General features: G+C 41.4%; 1 protein-coding gene across 6 annotated transcripts; it reads right to left on the reverse strand.

Annotated features, from left to right (window-relative positions):
• Positions 1-3,081: 3,081 nt before the first annotated feature.
• LOC147150391 (SKI family transcriptional corepressor 1 homolog-B-like) lies at positions 3,082-9,425 on the reverse strand. 6 transcript variants are annotated; one of them, XM_086026844.1, is made up of 8 exons: positions 9,268-9,425; positions 6,866-8,591; positions 6,369-6,447; positions 6,237-6,293; positions 6,019-6,081; positions 5,053-5,127; positions 4,812-4,886; positions 3,082-3,760 (listed from the first exon to the last, which is right to left on the reverse strand). In XM_086026844.1, the coding sequence occupies exons 2-8, from the start codon at positions 8,579-8,581 to the stop codon at positions 3,666-3,668; spliced, it is 2,160 nt and encodes a 719-aa protein (XP_085882970.1). In that variant the 5' UTR covers positions 8,582-8,591; positions 9,268-9,425; the 3' UTR covers positions 3,082-3,665. The 6 variants fall into 6 exon arrangements, with proteins under 6 accessions (XP_085882970.1, XP_085882969.1, XP_085882967.1 ...); XM_086026843.1 differs by having other exon boundaries at positions 6,866-8,621; XM_086026841.1 differs by lacking the exon at positions 9,268-9,425 and adding an exon at positions 8,762-9,144 and having other exon boundaries at positions 3,082-3,728; positions 6,866-8,621.
• Between the last annotated feature and the right edge of the window lie 13,662 nt (positions 9,426-23,087).

Consider the following 23,087-nt stretch of genomic DNA (forward strand, 5'->3'; position numbering starts at 1 on the left):
GCGCACCAAGCCACCGGGTCATGCTCACAAACAGGACATGTTAATTCGACAAAAAAAAAGCTGGTGTACTGTGTTGTTGTTGTTGTTGTTGTTGTTGTTGTTGTTGTCGTTGTTGTTGTTGTTGCTGCTGTTGTTGTTGTTGTTTTTGTTGTTGTTGTTGTTTTGTACATATTTCAGTCATTATAAATTCATTTCATCCTGATTTAGGCGCCACGACTCTATTTCAGTTTTTTTTTAATTCATTCATTTGCAATAAGCTCGATCCCACCATTCACAAGGCATGCTTTTTTCGGTTGTATAATTAAGCACCAGAATAAATCTCTATGTTATTCCATTATACTTTCGCCGATCATTCAATAAATTAATTCATTCAGAAAACTACGTGGAAATATATTAGAAACAATCATAAATGTCGTTGTTGAATGTAATTGTCTTATAGTTTTATTCTCATTAATTATTCATTCTAGTTGATACACGCAAATACAGAACAATGCATAAATCTGAAGAAATGGCTACACTGTATATAATTACTGTACTTGCACCTTTCCAATAAATGCGTTTCCTTTGCAAACCAGTAGATGGCGCCGAAGTACGTCAAATGAAGAGCCCGAGAAAATTAGCGCTCAGGTCAGCATCTTTGCTCTTTTTGTATTTGTCAATGTCATGTCAATTTGTCATGTCTTTTAATGTAATGTAATTCAAGTGCAGAGCACATACATTCAAAAAAAATTTGCTTTTGGGTTTTAATCTGTTCTAACAGAAAAACTAATCCGCAAAAGATTCTCTAATGAAACAAGTCATACAGTAATGGAAGAGGTTTTATTCTAACAGTATGTCTGCCATCTGTCGTATTGTTAATAGTCATAGATGGGACATGTGTATGTGACCACACATGTTGATACAGGTTTATAAATAATCCCAGCGCATACGGTCAAACAATGTCACCGGTGGTTAACACATGAATGCTGAGACTAATGTGGTTTTAATATTGGCTTCAAATGCATTAAGTGTTCTGAAAAATGAAAGGCACATTGAATGGACAGAAATAAACACATGCTGACAGTAATGGCACAAAGAATAGAAAACATGGCCCTAAATAAACCAAATAATCTGAAGAGACAGTAGTGGTATAATGTCATAATACATGTGTCACGTAATAAACCCAGATTTGAATCAGCATGCAAACCTGATTGTTTATTTACAAAGATGATTTTTTTTTATCAGTAGCAGCATTATGATTTAATACAGTATATACAGTATATTAAAATGTTCTATAGCTAAAAAGTCGAACCGATGAGGTTGAGCACACAATCCATTCAGGACCCAGGTTCAAACTGTCCTCATCATAAACACTATCAAACAAACATATAGCAAACTGTTAACTAACATTTCAGTATTCGTAACTGTCAAACAAGTATCAAGTATGTCAAACATGCACTGTAACCACACGTAACTTTTGTACCAAGGGGAGCATTGCTGAAGCCATGCATGACAAGTTCAAAAATCACACTGTAACATTTTTTATGGTCATAGAAGATTAAAAAAAATCCATCTACTCATTCCTTATTACGGTCACGGCGGAGGTGGAGTTTTATCCAAGGTGACTTTGGTCAAGGTCAGGTTCACCATGACAATTTACTGTAGTCTTCAATTAACCTACCATGCATGTTTTTGGGAGACAGCCACAGTCACGAGAGAAAACCCACACAATCATTGGGAGGACATGCAAACTCCATGAGCCAAGATTTGGAGCCAGGACCCCTGGACTATGAGGCAGATATACTCACCACTAATTCACTATGCTGCTCATAAAAAAACACAGATGATTAATTTTGACCTACAGATGATGCATGATTTCACACAGTTTGACAATGTTACAGAAAGTGGGAATGTATTCTATAGAAATAAGTCATAACCAGTTATATCAGGTGTTATTTCAGGCCACTTGCAGAACACCTGATCCAGCATGGCCCATCCATCTGCCATCTTTTTGGCAGGAGCTCATTTGAAAATCTCCTGACAGCGAGATGCCAGTGTGGCAGTGCACCATCTTGCGAGATAAGGCAGTCACCGCCATCATTAGCTGGTGTCATGGAAACATCCTATTGATTAGCATCTTCCGTCATCTTTCACCAGTAACAGTTTAGCCCTCAACGAAAAACAGGCCATGAAGTTATTAAGGACAGAAAGACTGAAAATAAAATATTGTAAAATAAAATATCATTGATGGGGATCCACGGACTACTGTATATTGTATAGAAATTGGTTTATATATAAAGTCAGGAAATCAGGGCGTGTATGTATACAGAAAAGATATGTAATATGAGGTGCCTAAAGTCAGCTGGGATAGGCTCCAGCATGCACTTTTAAACTGGAAAATGTGTGCAATAAGTCACCCTAAATTGACGTAGCATGTTCTATGGTCATCACACTTTTCCTCTTTGTAATCACTGTCAGTCTTAATTGGTACTACAAAAAAAAAAACACTGATATAAAGCAAAACACATTCAGTGCTCACTGAGCTGATGTCTCTTCAAGTTTATTATGATGAAATGATCAGTAAATATCGTTATATAAAATATCATATAATAATCGTTTTTCCGAGGCTTTCTTTAAACTACCAACAAATGACCTTATGGAATTGATGTGATGAAAAAAAATGGAATAAAGACACCAATTCATCAGTTCATGACGTTTTAGTATGCACACACACAAAAAAAAAGGCTTTGCTAAGGCAGGCATTCACAATCCCAGAAAATTGTCATTCACTGTGTGTCAGTTCAGTGACATTATGTCTCAGCGTGAAGCATCCAGGGACTCGCAGCGGCACAATCAATATCTATTAGGACTCCCTTCAGAAGAATTAGATTTCACTATTAGATCAGCCTGCTCCCCTGACACCGTGTCAAACATTATAAGTTGACTTGCTGATGTCGGCGCCTAATGAAAGAGATCATGTTGAAGTCAAATATACTGAGAGGCAATAGGATCTTATTCTCTATGGCTCCAGTAGGTGTCAGACTAGACTACTGGCGAAAAGGTTGCAGGACGTCCAAAGTCGATGGAAGCATCATCACACGCTGTGAGAGAAAATCTTTTATTGCATGATCTCAAACATACATTATGATCTCGGCCATTGTTGAAGTAAGTGCTTTCTTTTCAACATAACATTTTTTTTTTTCTGATATGACCATTTGGTATACAAAGGACGACAAAAGCAGAGATGTTGCCCATTTAAAGTGCTTTACAACACATATGGTGGTACAAATAATCTGGAAAAGAAATGAAGATGAATATAGAACAGACGTTATTGAGACAAGCAATAAAAAGCGAAATTATGACATAGGTTTTCACTTCTTTCTTTTTTTTTCAATTATACATGCCATTGCACATTGTCACATGGTATATACTGTATATTGTGAACCATTTTCAGAATAGTTAAATAATAGCAGGTGGATTCTTGATATGAGCATTCATATCAGACCACAGAAGTCTCGACATAAAACAGTGTTGAAATATATCCTGCTTTCTCTGAGTGTCCGTGTGTGTGTGTTCACTCAAGTGCTATATCATCAGTGTATCTATAGTAGTGATTTTTCTGTGTGTCTGTGCGTGTGTTTGTGCGCGAGTGTGTGCGCATGAGGGTAAAAGAGTTCCGTTGGAACTTAAGGAGGCAGCAGAGGGGGTTTAAAGGTGCAGGCTCCAGAACACTGGCGTGGGGTCAACATCTTGCAGGAGAAATGATGAAGGGCGTCGTGAGCTTTTAGGGAGCAACGGGTCCATCAGTAAGAACATGTCCGCTGTGCACATTCAAATTACTCACTTCTCACTCGAAATGTTGGCATCCATCCCCTATTTAAAGCTGTTATGCTCTAGTGATTTAAAAAAAAATAATAATGTGGCACACTAAACTAAACAAACACTAAATTAAATGCCATTTTAGCTTGCGTTGTATTGCAAGAGACTTTCTCTCAAAGTGTATTTTAAGAATAAAAAGAATCCAAAAATAAATAAGAGGTTGAGTACAAACATGCTGTTTGCCCTCATGATATTTACAGTGACCCTCCTCTGTGTACTTAAACAAGTGTAATACGAAGCCAATCCTTTAACGGGTGGCTTTAGTTGCTGTCTAGTGCATGTAACCGATACAGCACCACATAATGGGCCGTCTATTCAATTTTCCAGGGTATGATTTAGGAGAAAATAACCGCGACAAACAAAACAATGTGGTTTCAGTTTCACTTTTTGTTTTGGATATCTATTCATCTAATCAACTCATGCAGCAGAAAGATATGCTTGGAAAGACAAATGAGGGACACACGCACTTACTCTCTAGGTCCAAAAATATTGGGACAGTGGCAGAGTAGTCATGATTTTTGCCTTTCTACATGCTGCATTTTCGGTTGCTCAGATGTATTTGGACGATTGGTAAAATATGTAAACAACTACAACTTTTAATACTTGGGTGAAATTCATTATATTTAGTCACGCATTTTTTAGATGAATGCAATGTTTTTGTTTCTGTTTAAATTACAGTTGACACTTCAATCACATTAGGATTGTCTCAATTAAAATCCATTGCGGACCTGTTTAAAAGTCTTTAAAACTTTGCCACTATGTCCAAATACTCCTTGACCTCACTAAATAATCAATAATTTAAGACGTATTATGCAAGTGCACTTTTACCTTTTTATTTGTATTATATCTTGTAAAAATATGTCTCTGACATGTATCCATTCAATTAAAGCGCAGTCATCTACTTCTGCTCCAAAGTTGTGTCCTATTGACGCATAAAGCGGCGCGACACCAACCTCGAACAATCTGCAGCTGCTGGACCATTTCCTCCCTGTAGGACAGCTCACGCTTCATTTGATCCTGAAAATTATCTGAGGAATACCAGATAGCGTGGATCTTTAAGACTCATTCCTGCATGTTTTTTTTTTTTTTTTTTTTAATGATAATGTGCGGTCTCAAAGAAACAAGACAATGGTTGCATGTCTAATTGAGTGAGTTTCGATCTAAAGGCGTTCCTCCTGCTTTCGGCATCTATACCTTTTAAATGTTGAAATTCTCTCTCCAGCTTTTTCCTCAGCTCCATCTGTTCCACAAGCTGCTTCTGCAACTCCTCTGTGAAGCCAAACAACACACTAATCTCAGCTAAAAATACACTCTGCACTTGACACTTCTTTGGAAACATCGTATACCCACCTAAAGTGTAAGGAAGCGCAGTTCCTCCTACTACAACAAGCGCACATATCGACGTATACATTTCTCACAGGGCCGATCGAAATTAAGACAGACTGTCCAGGTGTATCTCTCTAATACGTGCATAATGAGGTCATCTCTTCAATTTTCCCATCACCCCCCTTAGAATAATATGTATTGAATATATGAATACAAGAGCACAGTAAACCGCGACATGAGGTGCATTAACAACAAGCGTCGCCTACCGTGCTCATGCGTGTACGTGAGTGTGTGTGGGTGCGTGTGTGTGTGTGTGTGTGCGCCACAATAATTGTCGCACAGCGCCCGCAGGCTATACGAGGCCATGATATTTGGGTCTCGGGGTTTTTCCAAGCGTTCAAAAATAATTAGCTGCCACGCCTCGGGGTTATGGCTCTGTTCGTTAAAATATTAATAGCCTCTAAACGATTTCCTCCTATAATAATAAGTCCAAACGACCATGTCTTGTGATTTAGTGCGCAACACCTATGGGAACGGTTTAGGCTCATAAGATGCAAATTCGCATGTGTAATGTGCCACATGATATTTAGCAGGGCAGATGCGTGCATGTTAAGTGTGGGGAGGGAATCGTCAAACAGGAGTCGGCAAATGAATTGTCGTTTTTGTATGGGAGTTGAAACAATTAACGCATTTAATTTTAAATTTTAATTCTGATATGAATTGCATTAATCCCTACCGCACATAAATATTACACTGCAGTAAGCGGGCCCTCTGCTGTTGTTTTTGCTGCAACCATAATTCATTATAAAAATAAGTATTTTCTAAATATTTTACCTTTTGCCATGTTCTCCAGATTTCGTTCATGCACGCTTATGTCAATGCGTAGAGCTCCTTCAGCTGTTAAAAAAAGGGGGGGCAAAAAACATGAATCACACGATATAGAAATCATAAAACAGCTTGTGCACATAATTAAAGCTCTTAAAATAAAATCTATGTTGTGCACATTTTAGAGCACATTCTATATATGAACATTCTTACAAATGTAATAATACCTTGTCTTTCCTTTTGTTCCTGATTGGATGTTATGTTTTGTCGATCGTGGTGCGAGCCTGAAAAGAAAAAAAAAAAATTAAAACACTGGGTTTTGAAAAAGACGACACGTGGTAAATGACCCAAATAATCACCGTTTGATCTACAGGGGCTGCTCGGCGACTCGAACGTCTCGTCCACTTGCACTTGGCAGTCCTTTTCATGCGCAAACACCTGCAAAATGGTGCAGACACGCACACGCACATTTACTGTCATTTCAACTGAACATAATGGAGGCCTTGATTTTGCAAATGATAGCCACCCTGCGAATAAAAGAAGGACCCATAGATTCATTCAAATTGTGCGTTGATGTGATCAAATAAAGTAGAATTAAACGATAGGATGAAATGTATACTGGTTGTTTATTTGCAAAAGAAATATGAAACAGTAGTTTTCTAAGCCAATTCACCCCTCTTTTTAAAATTGTTTATATGCACTTATTTAATATGTCGTTACATATCAGTGCTTTTAATGTACACGCATGCAGGCAGTGCTATTTTATTTGATTTTGAACCACCGATTCGAGGGTTTGAATATCCGCGCAAATACGAATTCGCCTCATGTATGATGTAAGAGTTGAATGCCATCTTACGTGATGAAGAGGTGATCCATCCCGGGTGAGCCTGCCCTCATCGGACGAGCCAGTGTGCGTCGAGTTCTCGGGTGATGCTACAGCGGAGCTGCAAGGTGCAACCTTCTCCTGGCTCTCTTCAAGCGCCTCGGGCGCGGGAGACTGGCGGTGGTTGCCACTCGGCGAGATCCGGAACGGCTCTTCATCCTCTCCTCCCCTGTTAGACTCCACATCCACGTCGGGGTCGTCGTCGTCGTCTTCCACGGTGTCTCTGTCCGGGGACATGGACCTATAGCTGGACGTCTCGCTGACAAAGTCCGGGGAGAGGTAGCCGGGCCGCACATTGAAGCCCTCCCGGGTCCCGTACAACTTAGCGATGGTATCCGCGTCTTTGACGACAGGCCGGAAGGCGGAGATGTAGCTGATTTTCCGGTGTGAAGTCGTCTCGTCACCGGACCTGTCGTCGTCGTTCCTGCAGTTGCTGGATGAACTGGGACATCGCTCTCCCGCCTCCTGCTGCTGCTGATGGCCGTCTTTGGGGGGTTTCGGACTCCTTTCGCTTTGGTCTGATAAGTCGAGGTCGGCCTGGCGGACCCCGGGCAGCTCTGGAGGTTTGGCGGGGTAGGGCGGCATGGGGAGGCTGCTCGCCGTGGGCCAAAACACGGGGAAAGCGGGGTAAATGGCGTCCTTGGTAGCAGGCCAAAACACACCGGGGACGTTGCTTTTAGTCACATCTGGCACGCCGTCACTTTTTTTCGGACACAAGCCGTAGCTAGCGAAACCATACGGGTGGTGTGGGAATAAGGGAGGGGGGATTTTTTGGAGCATGCCAAAGTTTTTACTGGGGACCGGGATGAGTGGGTAACTCCTCGCACTGCTCGCCAAAGTGATGTTATTACTCCCCTGATCCTCGTCGCACCGTAAAGTTTTGCGCGGGACTTCCGGGGAAGCGGTGCGGCCGAGTGCGGAGGAAGCTTGCGCTTTCATAGGCGACTGTTCCCTGGAGCTCCCCATCGGAAGCGTCCTCTTTCTGCTGCCCCCGTTGAACATGGCTTTGACATCCTCCCACGCGTGATTGATATCGTCCGAGGGCTTCTTCTCCGTCAGCTTCAAGTGGCGCCTCCACGAGTTGAAGTTAGCCGCGTCCGGCTGCAGGTACTTGGACTCAGGAGTGCGATGCGAGTGGAAAATGAATTTATTCGGGGAGAAATACATGTTACAAAAGGTGCACTTGATGCACTTGGCCCGGGAGCTGTTGTATCGGGCCGGGATGAAGCTGCCACGACAGCCCCACGCACACTCGTGGGACACGTCGAATGCGAAATTCTCGGGCAGCTTTGGGGGACTGTGCGCCCCCAGGAAGGACTTGCAGAGTCGCTCGGCCTCCCGCTTGGTGATCATGCCGCAGCGTCTGGACGAGATGGGCATGGCACCGGCGCGTCGCAGGAGCTCCAGCTGCACGGGGGTGCACTGCACACAGGTGATGCCCAATGCCACCCTGCGGTTGTGGATCTCGTTGTAGCTGTAGTTCTTCAGCAGGGTGTTGGAGATCTGGGCCAGGCACAGTCTTTCCCTCCCGTCGATGACGAGGGAGACGATGGGCACACCGTACAAGGAGGTCTCGCTCACTTGGTTCGGTTTAAGCGGGCCGATGAGGCCCGGGGCGTCCCGTTTGGGACTCGGGGTGGAGCTGGCTTCCCTTCCAGGCTCTCGGAGCTGTCCGGCTATTGACTCCATCCCTGGAAGCCTGTCATTCACATGGAAAATTGGAGTGACGCTGTACACAAAACAGGAAACATAATTTTAAATAAATACATAAAAATCACGCCAGGGCGTCAATGAAGTAAATGCACAAATTTTATAGTACCAACGCAAGCCTTTACTTGAATTACTCTACGTTAAAAAGTGAACTTATACATTTGTCTTAATTTCCCCATGAAACCTCCCTTCTGTGCTGTGAAGTGGACGTGCTGCTCCTCTTATCTTCAAATCGGCTAAGCACTTATGAGCCAACTACTTAAAGAGCCACATAAGACCTTTAGAGGCAGATAAGGACAGCAGGAAAATGCCGCCTGAGCTGCACCAATGCGCTTAGCGTGGAGGAAAAGAACAAGTGTAAGCTCCTTTGCTGGTAATTACACAGATCCAACCGTGCGTCTTCGCATTGTTAATAAAAGACCAACCCTATATATAATTAAAGCGTCAGCAAGGATTAGCCTTAAACTGGCAGGAAGCAGGTCCATCTCGCCTTCACCCACGCATATTTACTCTTGCGCGCTTTTACGCGGGCCTCTTGGAAAAATGGCACGGCACTCAACGTGTCATAAAAATAAGAAAACATATTCCAAAATTGGCATAAAGCACGCAAAGATTTATAAATATACATAGACTAATTTACATGAATAAATAATACAATTGCTTACCTTCTGTTCCAAAAGGCGACACCCCCCAAAATGGCCGTAAAAATATAACAATAAATAAAAGTGTAACGCAAAAGAGCAGATAGGTACAAGGTGGCATAAAAGATACTGGATGCGTTATTTGACTTTATGTGTACACATGCTGCAGCAGATAAGGTGCCTCCATCGTGTTGGCCAGCAGGGAGGTGAATGGCGGGTAGACCACCGATACAAGGCTCCACTCTCTGTCTCCCTCTCTCGTTTGCTCACTTGTCTCCCTCCCCTCTCTCAAAATAAGGCTCCCCGCCTCGCTTCCAGCCGCGATGAGCATCAAAACGCCGGTTTGGATAATTGTCCGGCAATGACGCACTACTCACGATCAAGGGTGTCACACACATTTTAGGCCACAGCTGCCCTAACACTTACACTGGGCCACTTTACAAGAAATATGTGTACAGAGGCAGGTGTGTTGTGAAATTTAGGGGTGGTGAGCCACCAATCACAATATTAAGGCTATACTGCACCGTCTGTAAGCAAAAGGATTGAACAGCAACGCTGAAAATGAAATCCATCCATTTCATTGTGCTTATCCTCACTCAAATAGTTATCCTTTCCAATCTGATGACTGTTGGTAAAATAAAATGTGGATCTTTTAAAATCAACGTGCAACGAATCATATTGTCATAATTTAGAATAGCTGCAGAATTCACTAATAATATATAAATAAATAATTAAATAAATGCATTGCCACACACATTTTGTTGCTGAAAGGCCACCATACTCTGTTTTATATTATGAGTAATATACGCACCATACAAACTAATAATGCTTAGCGAAATGCCTGTTATTTTATGGGCACAATATACAGTAGTAAAACATTGATTTTGGCGGATTTGTGTCATTGAATTACCGTTTGCAGCATACCAGCTATTGAAGGGCATTCTGGGACAGTATCAGTACTTTAACCAAAAATCTGTCCCTTCTAGATGGCCCTCAGACACCACATTGACGAACGCAGAGCCGCAGTGTCACTTTAGATTGGTATACTGCCATGTGGTTTCACAGTAAAAAAGAAAAAAAAACTGAGCTTGCTGCACACTGAGGGTTGCACCCGGAAAGACAATTGGCCCAGCTCATTTATCAAGTTACACCACCATCTGTTTGGCTTCCACGGCCATGCAATTCAATATGAGGCCTCAGCAGTGAAGGCAAATGTGGCAAAGTCAGGGAGGGGCTAAGAGATGACGTTTAAAAACGTTTTAATATGTATGATTATGAGCTGGGTGGGGGGTGGGGGAGAATATCAGTGTAAACATTGTGGATATACCTGCAGCAGGTGCACACAGTCAAGAGATCATATTTACATAATGATGGCAATGAAAGGCTGAAGCAAACAGGGTTGCATTTAATCTGCAAAATGTACTTGTAACAATAATCCCGCTACTGTTCATGCTCATATAGGGTCACGAGTGAATTTGAAACCATTCAACTCTGGCATCCTTGTTCGGTAGTTCCTACTACTACTACTACTACTAGTACTACTACTACTACTACTACTACTACTACTACAACTACTATCCATCCATCCGTTATCCAATCCGCTTATCCTCACAAGGGGCGTGCGAGGGCGTGCTGGAGCCTATCCCAGCTGTCTTCGGGCAGTAGGTGGGGGGACACCCTGAACTGATTGCCAGCCAATCACAGGGCAAACAGAGACAAACGAATATCCGCACTCACAATCACACCTTGTGGCAATTTAGAGTGTCCAATTAACCTACCATGCATGTTTTTGGAATGTGGAAGGAAACCGGAGTACCCGGAGAAAACCCACGCAGGCACGGGGAGAGCATGCAAGCTCCACATAGGAAGGCCGGGGCCGGATTCAGACCCTCGACCTCTGCACTGTGAGGCGGACGTGCTAACCAGTCGACCACCATGCCGGCCCAATAATAATAATAATAATAATAATAATAATAATAATAAGAAGAAGAAGAAGAAGAAGAAGAAGAAGAAGAAGAAGAAGAAGAAGAAGAAGAAATCATAGTAACACCCAAATTGAATTGTGTTGAAATCAGCAAATCAAAATTTTCTGCAGTCATGATGCTTAAAAGCAGCCCTGAATTTAACAGGTCAGTTGAGAGATGCAAGTTGTATGTATGCCTTTGTTTGGAGGGGGGTTGTTTAAAACGTGAGTTTTGCAAAACGCGCCAGCTGCAGGCCTCCACACACAAAACAAGAGGCTTGCCTGCAGGCCATGTAGCCTTGGGGGGGTGTGGTTTATAAGGTGGGGGTGGGAGGAGGAGGGACGTAAGGCAGGAATTGACATTATGGGTGCCCAGGGCATATAGTTAACAAAACATCCCATTTGGCATAAAAAAGGTGACAATTGGCTTCTCATAAATATGTGCTGATTTAAAAAAAAAAGAAACAAAGGTTGAGTCACTATGCTGCATTTATGTGTTACAAATAAAATTTTAAATGAACAAACTTGTTATTAAACTTTTAACTTATTAATGAATGGACATATATCAGAAATCACAGCAGCCACAACATACAACAGTACACATGTACAATTCAATGACATTTATAAAAGCACTTAGAAAAGACTTAAAGTGGAAATCAACCCCAACTAATTTTTTTACCAGAATATGTTCCCAGCAGGCCCACTCGTTGAAACACGGCATTCTGATTAATATTGCGTTTGTGGAATATGAGTTAAGCAGCAAAATCCACTCGTGTTTAGCCATCTCTGGTGGCCATTTTGTCACTTCTGTTGACTGAAAATGACATCAAAACGGCTCGGGTAACGACCAATCACAGCTCACCTGTTTTCTGAAGCTGGGCCGTGATTGGTTGTTACCTGCGCAGTTGTGATGTCATTTTCCATGACAAAAGTGACAAAATGGCCGCCCCCGGAGATGGATAAAAACGAGTGGATTAACTTTTATTCCACAAACGCAAAATCTATCAGAATGCCTTGTTTCAACTAGTGGGCTTGCATCAAACATATTCTTAAAAAAAATATGTTTGGGTTGACTTCCTCTCTGGCAGTGTCAATCAAGAGTGGGCATTATTATCCTGGCAAAGGCTGAATTTTTGATGGTGGGTCTCATTAGAACGTGCAAGTGTAATATTGTGGCCAGTGAGTATATCTCTCTCTAGATAGGTGCAAAAACCATGCAGAGGACAGTTTTAAAGTGGGAATGAGGCTTGGCTTTTCTATCGAAACACCAGTGACTCCACTGGTGTTTTAATAGCGAGTGGCAGCACATTTTGTAAGATATCTGCTGACATGTTTAGGTGCACATGAGGAAGACTGCGGTAGCTATTTTACAATCTTGACGCAAACTATAGTAAAGCTGCGTCATCATCCTCTCTCCAATAATGATGCTAAAACATGATCCTTGATCTCGTCTTTCACCACCAAGAGGCTTCCCTGCCGCCCCCAGCAATAATTACAATTTTACACTGTAATTATTCTTCTCCTCTTAATTATTTACACGGGCCGGCTCAGTGCAGCCGTTGTGGCTGCCTGCTTATTCCGCGGGAAACGTGAGCTGACGCGGCCGCTTCATCGCGTGCAGCCAGGAGTTTTTAATGAGACATTTAAGCAGTCGGTATCGGCGAGCTCCGTATTATTTCTGGAAGATACAAATGAGCCGGGGCCCGCAGACAGGCGTCCGATTGTTCAAACAAACCTGTAGCGTGAAACATTCATGCATGCATACGTGGTTTAACGACGGAAGGCGGGCCGAACCGGATTATTTTACGCACGGCGGATGAAGCGAACTCATTTTACTCACCTGTTGGATTTGTTGGAATGTACTATATAACACTTTCTTTTAGATGACGTGAGGGGCAATCCGAGTATTATTATTTTATTCATAATTAAGTAGTTACACGCAGTTTAAACTACTACGTAGATTTGCATTTAACACGGACGTTTGATTACTTCTTTCATTTAATTGGGTCACGTCTTTCATTCAAATCTAAACAAGTCAAAAACAGTACCAGTATTGCATTACTTTGCGATCAACGAGCCTCGACTTCTCCGGATACAACTTGTAGAACTCCGTTATTTTGAGAGCCGACATCGCTTCGCAAGCATTTATCAAAGTCAATGGGACGTGCAGTGGCCGACTTTTTTTTTTATTTTAGCTTTAACTGATGACGTGCACTTAACATTCCTATTGTTTACTTATAAGTAAGCATGCTAGAGTAAAAAGATAAATCAGATGGGGCAGCTTTAATAAGAGTAGCAACTGAGGCCAAATGTTTTATAATTAACAGTTGTATCAGCACCCTATAAAACCGTGAGCCTATAAATCCCATTTTAGAGAGCAATCAATCCTACTCTTGGACTAAAGGGCCTATTGATCCCTCTCTGCTCAGCCCCCCCTTTTTTTTGTTTCCAGTGAAAAGAGCGTTTCGATTGCACTTTTTTATTGGAGCAAACATTCCGCCGAGAGCAAGGCGATGGCTCGAAAATTAAACGGTGACATTTTAATTACAGGGCATTGATAAAGGGATGTGGCTAATGGCAGGACGCGGGACACCCACTCATTGTCTGCCTGACGTGCTAATCAAGTCGGACTGACGCGCGGTAAGGAGGGAGGGGTGGAAAAGGTCACCGTCCCATTCAAAGGAGATCGCTGGGAATTTGGGAATATGAGCCAAATGAAGACGCATCTTCAGACAATGCGCGCTCAATATCACCAGATGAGATCATGTGGCGCATCCACATTCTCAGTGCGACCTGTTTAGCACCATAGGTCATTTGAAGCAGATCCATAGATCATCTGTTGAAGGAAATTACGCGTGGCAGATGGAGTTGTCACATACACGCACGCACGCACACGTTTGCAGTCGATTCAAATCGTACCACCTGATTGACACTTCCGCCCCAAGACCACTTGTAAGAGGTTAGCGCACTGTGCACCACACACACGATGTTATGGGCGGGCAATGGGGTTCCGTGCCCGCCCTGAGAGTCAGCCGTGCCATGGATTGGTAGATGATTAGAGAGGCAAATCCTTATTCTTCTTCCTTTCTTGATCTGTTGTCATTTAAATCAACCGAATCTGCAGCCTGCAGTCAGAAGAGTAGGGCTGCCAAGATTAGTCGACTAATCACGATGATGTCGACGATCAAAATCGTAGACAATTTTAATAGTCTACGCATTGTTTATTTGTATATTTACAGTAATTACTTGGCGCTGTTTTTCTCTCAAAAATGCCTCGTCTCATGTTGGCTGTATGCCTGCAACGTGCAAGTGCAGTAGTGGTAATATAATATATATAATATATATAATATAATATATATATATATATACAGTATATATACATATATATATGTATATTATATATATATATATATATATACATATATGTATATATATATATATACTTATATGTATATATATATAAATATATAATATATATATTAGTGCTGTCAAGTGATTAAAATATTTAATCGTATTTAATCACATTTTTTCATAGTTAACTTGTAGTTAATTGCATATTTTATTTATTCTAAAAAAAATCCCTTGATTTTTCTGTCCGATTATTTTCTTGAATTTTAATATCCTTAACATGAATAATGGATTGATTTTCTTATGCAAACACTTTATTAAAGGGAAGTCAACCCAAACACATTTTTTCAAGAATATGTTTTATGCAGGCCCACTAGTTGAAACAAGGCATTCTGATAATTATTGCGTTTGTGGAATAAGAGTTAATCCACCTGTTTTTAGTCATCACCGGGGGTGGCCATTTTGTCATGTCTGTTGACTGAAAATAACATCAGTGTTGCTCAGGTAACAACCAATCACAGCTCACCTGCTTCTTAAACAGAGCCATGATTGGTCGTTATTTGAGCCCTCAGGGCATCTGTGATGTCATTTACAGTTGACAGAAGTGATAAAATGGCTGACCCCTAAGATGGCTAGATTTTGCTGCTTGACTCATATTCCACAAACACAATATTAATCAGAATGCCTTGTTTCAACTAGGGTGCCTGCATAGAACATATTTCAAAGGCCCTTTCAAACACACACACACACACACCTACATGCGCACACGCACTCACACACGTCCGCGCATGCACACAACCACACACACAATCATTTACATTAGTGTTGTTCCAACAGATATGTTTATTTCATCTTGAGGGCGAGTTGTTGCTCAAGTGCCGCTTGGATTTAGAACTATGAGAGCAGTCATTTTTACGCACGTCACTTTTTATTGCACTCTGGCAATGAGTTCAGCGACTAAAAAGATTATTACTTGCTGCTCGAGTGTCTTATAAAGGTATTTTGTTTATTAAAATTCTGTTGTGGGTATATTTTAAAGTAATTTGTGTCAGATAAATGAACAAGAAACAGGTGGTGTACCGCTGATATTGTCCCGTGCGGCTCTCGGTCGCGCTTGCATGGTTCTTGCTCTTATGAAATACATCTGCTTCGTAGCAAACAGCATATTATTTTGTATTTATTATTTTTTCTAAAATGCCCCAATATTGTTTTGTGAGTATATATTTATATTGGGCTTGAGTATTTATTCCTTTTTGATTTGGTTTGGTACGTCGCCGAAGAAGAAACGAGAGAGAGCGGTGAATTAAAGCGGGGCTGTTCACGTCTGAATACGAAGACGGAACAGAACACTGTCCTGCCGTGTCTCTTCTCTCTAGCAAGGAAGACGCCAGAGGAAATACATAAAGTCAAACCTATATTGTAACCCACCATACCACGGCCTCCGAAGATAAGGAAGAACAATTTTGAAGCGTTACATTACCAATGCGTACGTCGCGACTATCACCGCGGGGCATGTGTCAGATGAGCAATTCATCCTCATCGTCAATATTTTGAAGCAGATGTAACGCCTCCTTTACGCTAAAGCTTTTTTTTTTTTTTTTTTAATATACATACATCATGTTGAACAGCAGCCTTTATCAATGCAGCCGCTGGTTGCTATGGAAACCTTAATCATGCGATCCAAAAAATTGACGGCGTCAAATAACGCGTTAAATTGACAGCCCTAATATATATATAGACACACATATATATATATATACACATACACACATATATATATATATATATATATATATATATATATATATATACATATATACACATATATATGTGTGGAATTACCTGTAGGCCTTCAATCTGGAAATGGTTCTGGGGCTCACTTCAAACAAAGCTGCAACTTGGTTTTGATGGAAAAGTCAAGTTAATTTAGACAGTATAACTCTACATCCCCAAATAATCTCCAATGTTTTAACAACTCCAGTGTAAAGAGATTGACGACATACTGTGGTCTAAATCCCCCAATTCGGGCAAGGAAAAAAATCCCAGAAAGGGAAGGGATCATAGATGGAGGGATCCCCCTTCTAGGATGACCAGGTTGGATCGGATGTCGAGTGGGCAACATTCAAAATGCTATACTATGTTTCATTAAACAATATGAAAGTCCATTTGATAAAATAAGCGGTCTTCCGCAGGTCTAGCTCACCAGCATGAAGTTGCCCGATCTAGATCAGTCCTCCCCCCAAAAAATAAGAGTCAATGACAACAGCAAAATAAGCTATTTGCCACTGGGAGAGACGTAATCTGCTCTGCTGCTCATCCCATAAATAAATGTGTCTCATAAATGTGGCTCTATTTAAAAGAGAAATAAACAGTATTTCCAACGGTACAACATTTATTACCAAGAGGCATTATTAATACAAAGAAACACCTACTATATACACAAATGTCATTACGTTTTGTGATAAATTTTTAATAAGAAAATTTGGAGATACTATATGAAGGATAGACGCATTCAAAACAAGGAATTTGTCCTTCTCCACTGAGGAACTTGATTAAAAGCCCAAAAGCCAAAATACATGTAATAAAAGTCAATGAGCAATGAGTGACTCCATGCGGGTGGTGTGCGTGTCAGGGTCTTAGAAACCGGCCAAGGTACACACAGCTGTGTAATAACTTGTCTGTGTGTCTGAACAAAGATTCATACATGTATTCAGATTTCGACTTGAATACATAACACTGTACAAGGTCAGTGGTGACAAGGCAACATTTTGCTAGCAGTAAATAAAACAAAGGTGAAGTTTAAAAGTCCATACATATGAAAGCCAAAATAAGACAACAATGACATTTGTTAATTGAATGTTATAGCAGTGACAGAATTAATTAGTGAACCTGCCATGCTTGAAAAAGAGACAAAACAGAATTTTTTGAAGGAATTTCTAAGAAAAACTGTCAGCATAGACATGAACCATTTGTCTCTTATAATTAAGCTTGAAAAAGGTCATGGTGTTAAAGCCACATCTGAATAACTGCTTAATTCAAGCCTTTCATTTACAGCTTACAAAAGCCATTTACCCTACCCTCCAAAAGCACTTGCATTGTAAGGCCAGTTTCTTTACTTTTGCTGAATACTCAGATGAATATGAGACAAGATCAACATTCAGCTTGTATTTCAAGGTATTCAAATATGGATGTGATACACATCTTACAGAGGAAGACGTTAAAAAAAAAAAAAAATCATTGGGTGAGCAAAAGTAGTGGTACTCATGTCTTATCAATTCGTATTTCTTTATATGTATTGTGGACCTAAATCGTTCAATGATGTTTATACACTGGTAGCAGGACTTTAAAGTCTATTCTACAGCTGTCTGGGAGCCAGTGTAAAGCCTTTAGGACTGGAGCAATTTGTTCTCATCTCTTTGTTAGGGTCAGAACCCGAACCTGGAGATAAAAGCATGGACATGCTTCTTCTGGTCTGCTTGGAGCATGCAACTACTCAATCTGGATATGTTTTTCAGCTGGTTAATGGCTGCTTTTGTGATTGATTTGATACGACTACTGAAAGTCGAAACCGAATCTATCAGGAAACCAAGGTTTCGACTTGGTCTTTGCTTTTTAAAGACAAAGACTCCCAAGTGTTTAAAGTGTTTAAACCGGCTTGTGCGGGAATGCCCGGTGGAAAATACATATCAGAATTTAAAGGAACAAAACACAAACGAGGTCTAGGGTGTATCAAAAATACAAAATAAGCAGAAGTCCAAAACAACAAGAATCAAAATAACCAAAGAAAAACTTGGAAATCAGCTTGACTTGGACTGAAACAGCAGACATGACAAAGACAATGAAACAATAAAGATTGAAAGAAAGCAAGGAACTAAATACAACAAAAATCTGACAAGACAACAAGGAACATCTGGACAAGACACGAAGTGTTAGAGGTAACACAAAACATCGGGTAAACGAGCACAGGTGGACACAATAACCTAACTATACAGAAAAAAAGAACACGAGGAAAACATGAAACTAAATTCGGAACCAAAACCAAATTCAAAGATGGAACGGGGGAGGCCAGTCAGGTGGGCATCCCAGAGGCCAGACAAGACGTTCTTGACTAGACCAGTCCAGCAGCAGTCCCGGGGGCCACACAGGAGGCAAGGGCGGCCACACATCTTGCGCCAGGGCTTGTGCCGCCGGAGCAGGGCTTCCACTACCAGAGCAGTGTTGGGGCCTGGCGCTACCGAGAAGCCGCAAGTGGGGCAGGGGGCTTGGCGCTGCTGAGGCACCGGGACAGAGGCCTGCAGCTGCCAAGGAGTCGGAACGTGGGCCCGCAGCCGCCGAGGAGCCGGCACGTGGCCCTGCCTCATCATCTTACCGCCATATAGGTTGGGGTCAAGTCAAGTCAAGTATATGGTCCTTAATCACAAGAAATGTTCAAAGGGCTTCACATGTCCATAGTTGACAAGTTAATCAAATGAAGTGCTGCAGAAAGACGACTTCGGTGAAGTGGGTCCCTGCCCAGTTGGTCAATGTAGAAGTCTCCATAGCAGCGCCTCAGGATGTGGTCAACCTCCAATCTTGTAGCAGTCAGTTGTTGTGGGATCCAAACAGCAACCTCCAATTCGGTCATCATCACCTAACTCCCAAGCCTGGGAAAAAGGGGCAGAGAAAAGAATAGAAGCGGCAGTAAACAGGCCAACAAAATGTTCAACTAAATGCAAAAGTATATAAATAAGTCTTTAGTCGTGTTTTAAAGATTTCTACTGAGGTAGCGCCTCTAGTATCCGTGGGTAGGGCATTCCAAAGCACTGGTGCCCAAATAGAAGATGCACTTGAACCTGCAGACTTCTTTTTGGCTCTCAGGATCACTAAAAGACTGGTATTTTCTGATCAAAAGTTTTGGGACGGAACATATGGTATCACTATGTAAACGAGGTAGGAAGGTGCTAAACCGTGCAATATTTTTTTAGGTAAGTAGAAAAACCTTGAAGTCGAATCTCAAGTGGACTGGGATCCAATACAAATTGGATAGTATCAGAGTAATATGATCCAACTCTCTCCTTGTCAGGAGTCTAGCTTCATTTCAACCAGAGAGCAAAACGTTACAATAATCGAGGCGAGACGTAACAAACGCATGGATGATAATTTCTGTGTCACTATTTGATAGAATTGAACGAATTTTAGCAATATTGCGGAGATGGAAAAATGCAGTTCTAGTAATATTCTTTAATGCGCATTTGAAAAGAGAGAGTTGAGTCAAATATAAGACTGAGATTTTTTGTTGAATCACTATGGGTAATAGTACATTTATCGAGACTGGGGAGCACAAGAGACACGAGGGGCCGGGAGTACAGGTCCTGGGGAAGGTGAAGTAGACGAAACAGGACGAACGGGAAGAGGTGAAGAATTAGAAAAAAGCGGGGAGTGAAGTGGCTTAAGGACAGGTTCAGACTGACGCGCATTAAAGGCGTGATTATGGGAGGAACTAGAAACTTTACTTGGGTGCCTACGTTGGCCACACCGCAGAGGTCCCGGATAAACGGTCAGCTGGGTACCCAAGTAAGCGTCTGAAGGGAAGGGTTCTAGAGTGGACAATGAGACATAATCAATAGAAAAACGTGACAAAAACTGAGAAGGGCTTGAATAGGGACTGAGGAAGGGACCGGGGAAACCAAAATCAGTTTCAAAATTGCAATCAGAATCAGAAAATAGTTGTACCATATCAGGGCCATCTTCACAATCAGAAAAATCAGAGCCTAAAAACAAACCATGGGGCGATAAAATAGAAGGGAAATGTGAAAAACGAGGACGAGTAGGTGGCACAGGTGAGAGACGTGGAGGAAAAGACAGAGCTTACATGAAGAGGGGGGGTGGTTAGCAGGCAGAGGACAGTAGCAGGCAGACCTTGTGACGACCTGGGCAACCCATTGAGGAGGAGTGACACGAGGACACTACAGTTGAAAACAGTTGATAAGCCACAAAGCTTCTGGGACAATGTTTAATGGACAGAGGAGACAAAACTGGAATTATTTGGCAAGATAAATGATCTCTATGTTCACAGACGCAAAAAAGCAAATCAAAACAAGAACATTGTCCCAACTGCGAAACATCGAGGAGGCTCTGTTTTTCTGGGGCTGCTTAGCTCAATCTGGCACAGGGTGTTTCAAATCTGTGCAGTGTATAATGATCAGTGTATGATGAACAATCAAAACCATCAAGGTATTCTAGTGAAAAATGTGCAGCCCAGTGTCAGAAAGCTTGGTCTCAGTCAAAGGTCATGCAGCAGGATAATGACCCAAAACACAAAAGCTAAAAACACCCAAGAATTGCTAAGAACAAAACATTGGACTATTCTGAAGTGGCTTTTCTATGAGCCCTGATTTAAATCCTTTCGAAATTTTGTGGAAGAACCTGTTTTGGGGTGTTGTGGTCTGTTTTGCTCTTTTTCCTTTTTTTCCCCGTTGCAGCCCAGCTGGAGTGGAGGACGTTCCCTTTAGCGGCGCACCTGTTGTCCATGACCATCAGCAGGGTTTAAAAGGACTCTGTCTGCCACCCAGTGTTGTTGGAATATTGACCTTGTTTACTACTTTGCTCAAGTGCTATTTTCTAGATGCCTCATTCACAGTCATGTATCTCTGGTAGATTATTTGTGTTATAGTATATTTGATCCCTTGCCATTTTGACTGAGCGCTTTTGTTTTTCGTGTGGACTTTGCATTTTGTATGCAAGGGCTTTCTGTTTGAATGAGATCTTTCCTGGCTTTGTTTCTGCCAGCGATTTCTGTTGTACTTCTTCGGTCCTTCGTTTTTTGGAACAAATAATTTTTTTGCCTCAACGTTGGTCTGATTCTGCATTTTTGGGATCCAACATACACCTGTCCGTTTATCCGGACAATTCAGTCAGGAGAAAGAACCTTTCAAACCTGAGACAACTGGAGCAATTTGCGCATGAAAAGTGGATCAAAATTCCAGCTGAAAGGTGCAAAAATCATTGATTGAATAATTGCTTCAGAAGGCTGTGCAACAAAAAATTAAGTTATGGGTACTATCATTTGTCCAGGCCTGTTCCATGAGTTTGTTTTTAAAAATAATTCTGTTGAACTGCAATTCAAAAGCAGTGACAAAATTTCATTGGTTGATTTTCATTTATTACTTTGTTCAGATTCAAGTTATTTCTTTGACCGCTGTGGATATTTTTCTTTCATTAACAGAGGGGTACCAACAATTTTGTCAATTTTGGCTCGCCAAAGAGGCAATGTAGCCTCCAAAGCTGCTAAAAAGAAACCACCGTATACCCTGCTTCCATTTCCAACATCAAATTATTGTGTTATATTTAAGTGGGACTTTGTGCAAGGACGCAGACCAAAAACAAACCCAAACAAAACACGTCGGGTGTCATTGTCTCCCATTAGCCCAAAATGGGATTGGCTCGTTAAACAAGCGCAGAGCAAATTCCAACTAAGAACAACTACATTTAGAGTAAAGGCGAGTTGTCCATCCATCCATTTTCCATGTACCGCTTAGCCTCTATTGGGCTACAGGGAGCTGGAGCCTATCCAAAATGACTTGGGGCGATTGGGAGACAACACCCTGGAGTAGTCGTCAATTAATCACAGGCCACATATAGAGACAGAAAACCTTCCTCTCACACATTCATGCTGTTATTGAGTGGGAACTAAACCCACACTGCCAGCACTAAAGTCCGGGGCGTGTGCCACTAGACTGTCGGTGACCCAAGGTAAGTTGACGTTTTTATAATTACTTTTTGTTTTTATGCTGGTCCATCAAAATATTACTTTACAGGAAACTGGTCCTTGTGTAAAAAAAAAGCTTGGGACACCTAAAATGTTTAAGCCTGGAGATTGACATTCTTTTTGCCCGTGTATTTTTCATCATTAGCGTGATGCAAAATGAAGGCCCTAGTATGCTTCATCTTTCTTTAAATTGGCAGACAAAATGTTTATGAAGACTTTTGAGTTCCTTTTCCTGCTGCCATCATAGCCTTGGTTCCTGCAAAGAATGCAGTGTACTGTTTCAACTTCACACGCTGTACATTTTACAGATTATGCTCATGTGAATTTGTTGCTTTTGTTTTTGTTTTAGACGAAATATTCACCTGGGTTGGTTTCATTAAAATAAACACACTTTGCATAATAGAACAAAGCAAAGACATGATCGACAACAACAAAAAACAAACAAAATCGGAACTCATCTAATACTTTATATCATTTGTAGGTTAACCACCTCTTCCCAGGTTAATGAACAAATTGATAGCCAACAAGGCTGCATTTAACTAAAGGTTGACTTAGATTAATTACAAAATGCAAATTAAAGGTGAATTTCAGCCAGCAAGGTGATTACAGGTTTGGGCGACTCTATGCCAAGACATCCAAATGTCATCTTATGAATGAAGATATGAAGCCGTTTCTCTTAAACATGTTAGACACCTTTTATCATCATTTTTTAAATTAGGAGCACAGAGGAACTCTTCACACACCTATTTACGATCCATAAACACTTCATTTCTTTGATAAGTATTG

The sequence above is a fragment of the Filicampus tigris genome, chromosome 3 (genome assembly GCF_054856515.1).
Source record: "Filicampus tigris isolate MCC_2025a chromosome 3, RoL_Ftig_1.0, whole genome shotgun sequence".
NCBI lineage: Eukaryota > Metazoa > Chordata > Actinopteri > Syngnathiformes > Syngnathidae > Filicampus > Filicampus tigris.

Coding starts and splice junctions, on each gene's coding strand:
- LOC147150391 (XM_086026839.1), bottom strand. CDS start 8,781: ATGGGGAAATTAAGACAAAT. Junction 8,622..8,761: donor ATGGGGAAATTAAGACAAAT/GTATAAGTTCAC, acceptor TTTTGTGTACAG/CGTCACTCCAATTTTCCATG. Junction 6,448..6,865: donor ATGGATCACCTCTTCATCAC/GTAAGATGGCAT, acceptor ACCATTTTGCAG/GTGTTTGCGCATGAAAAGGA.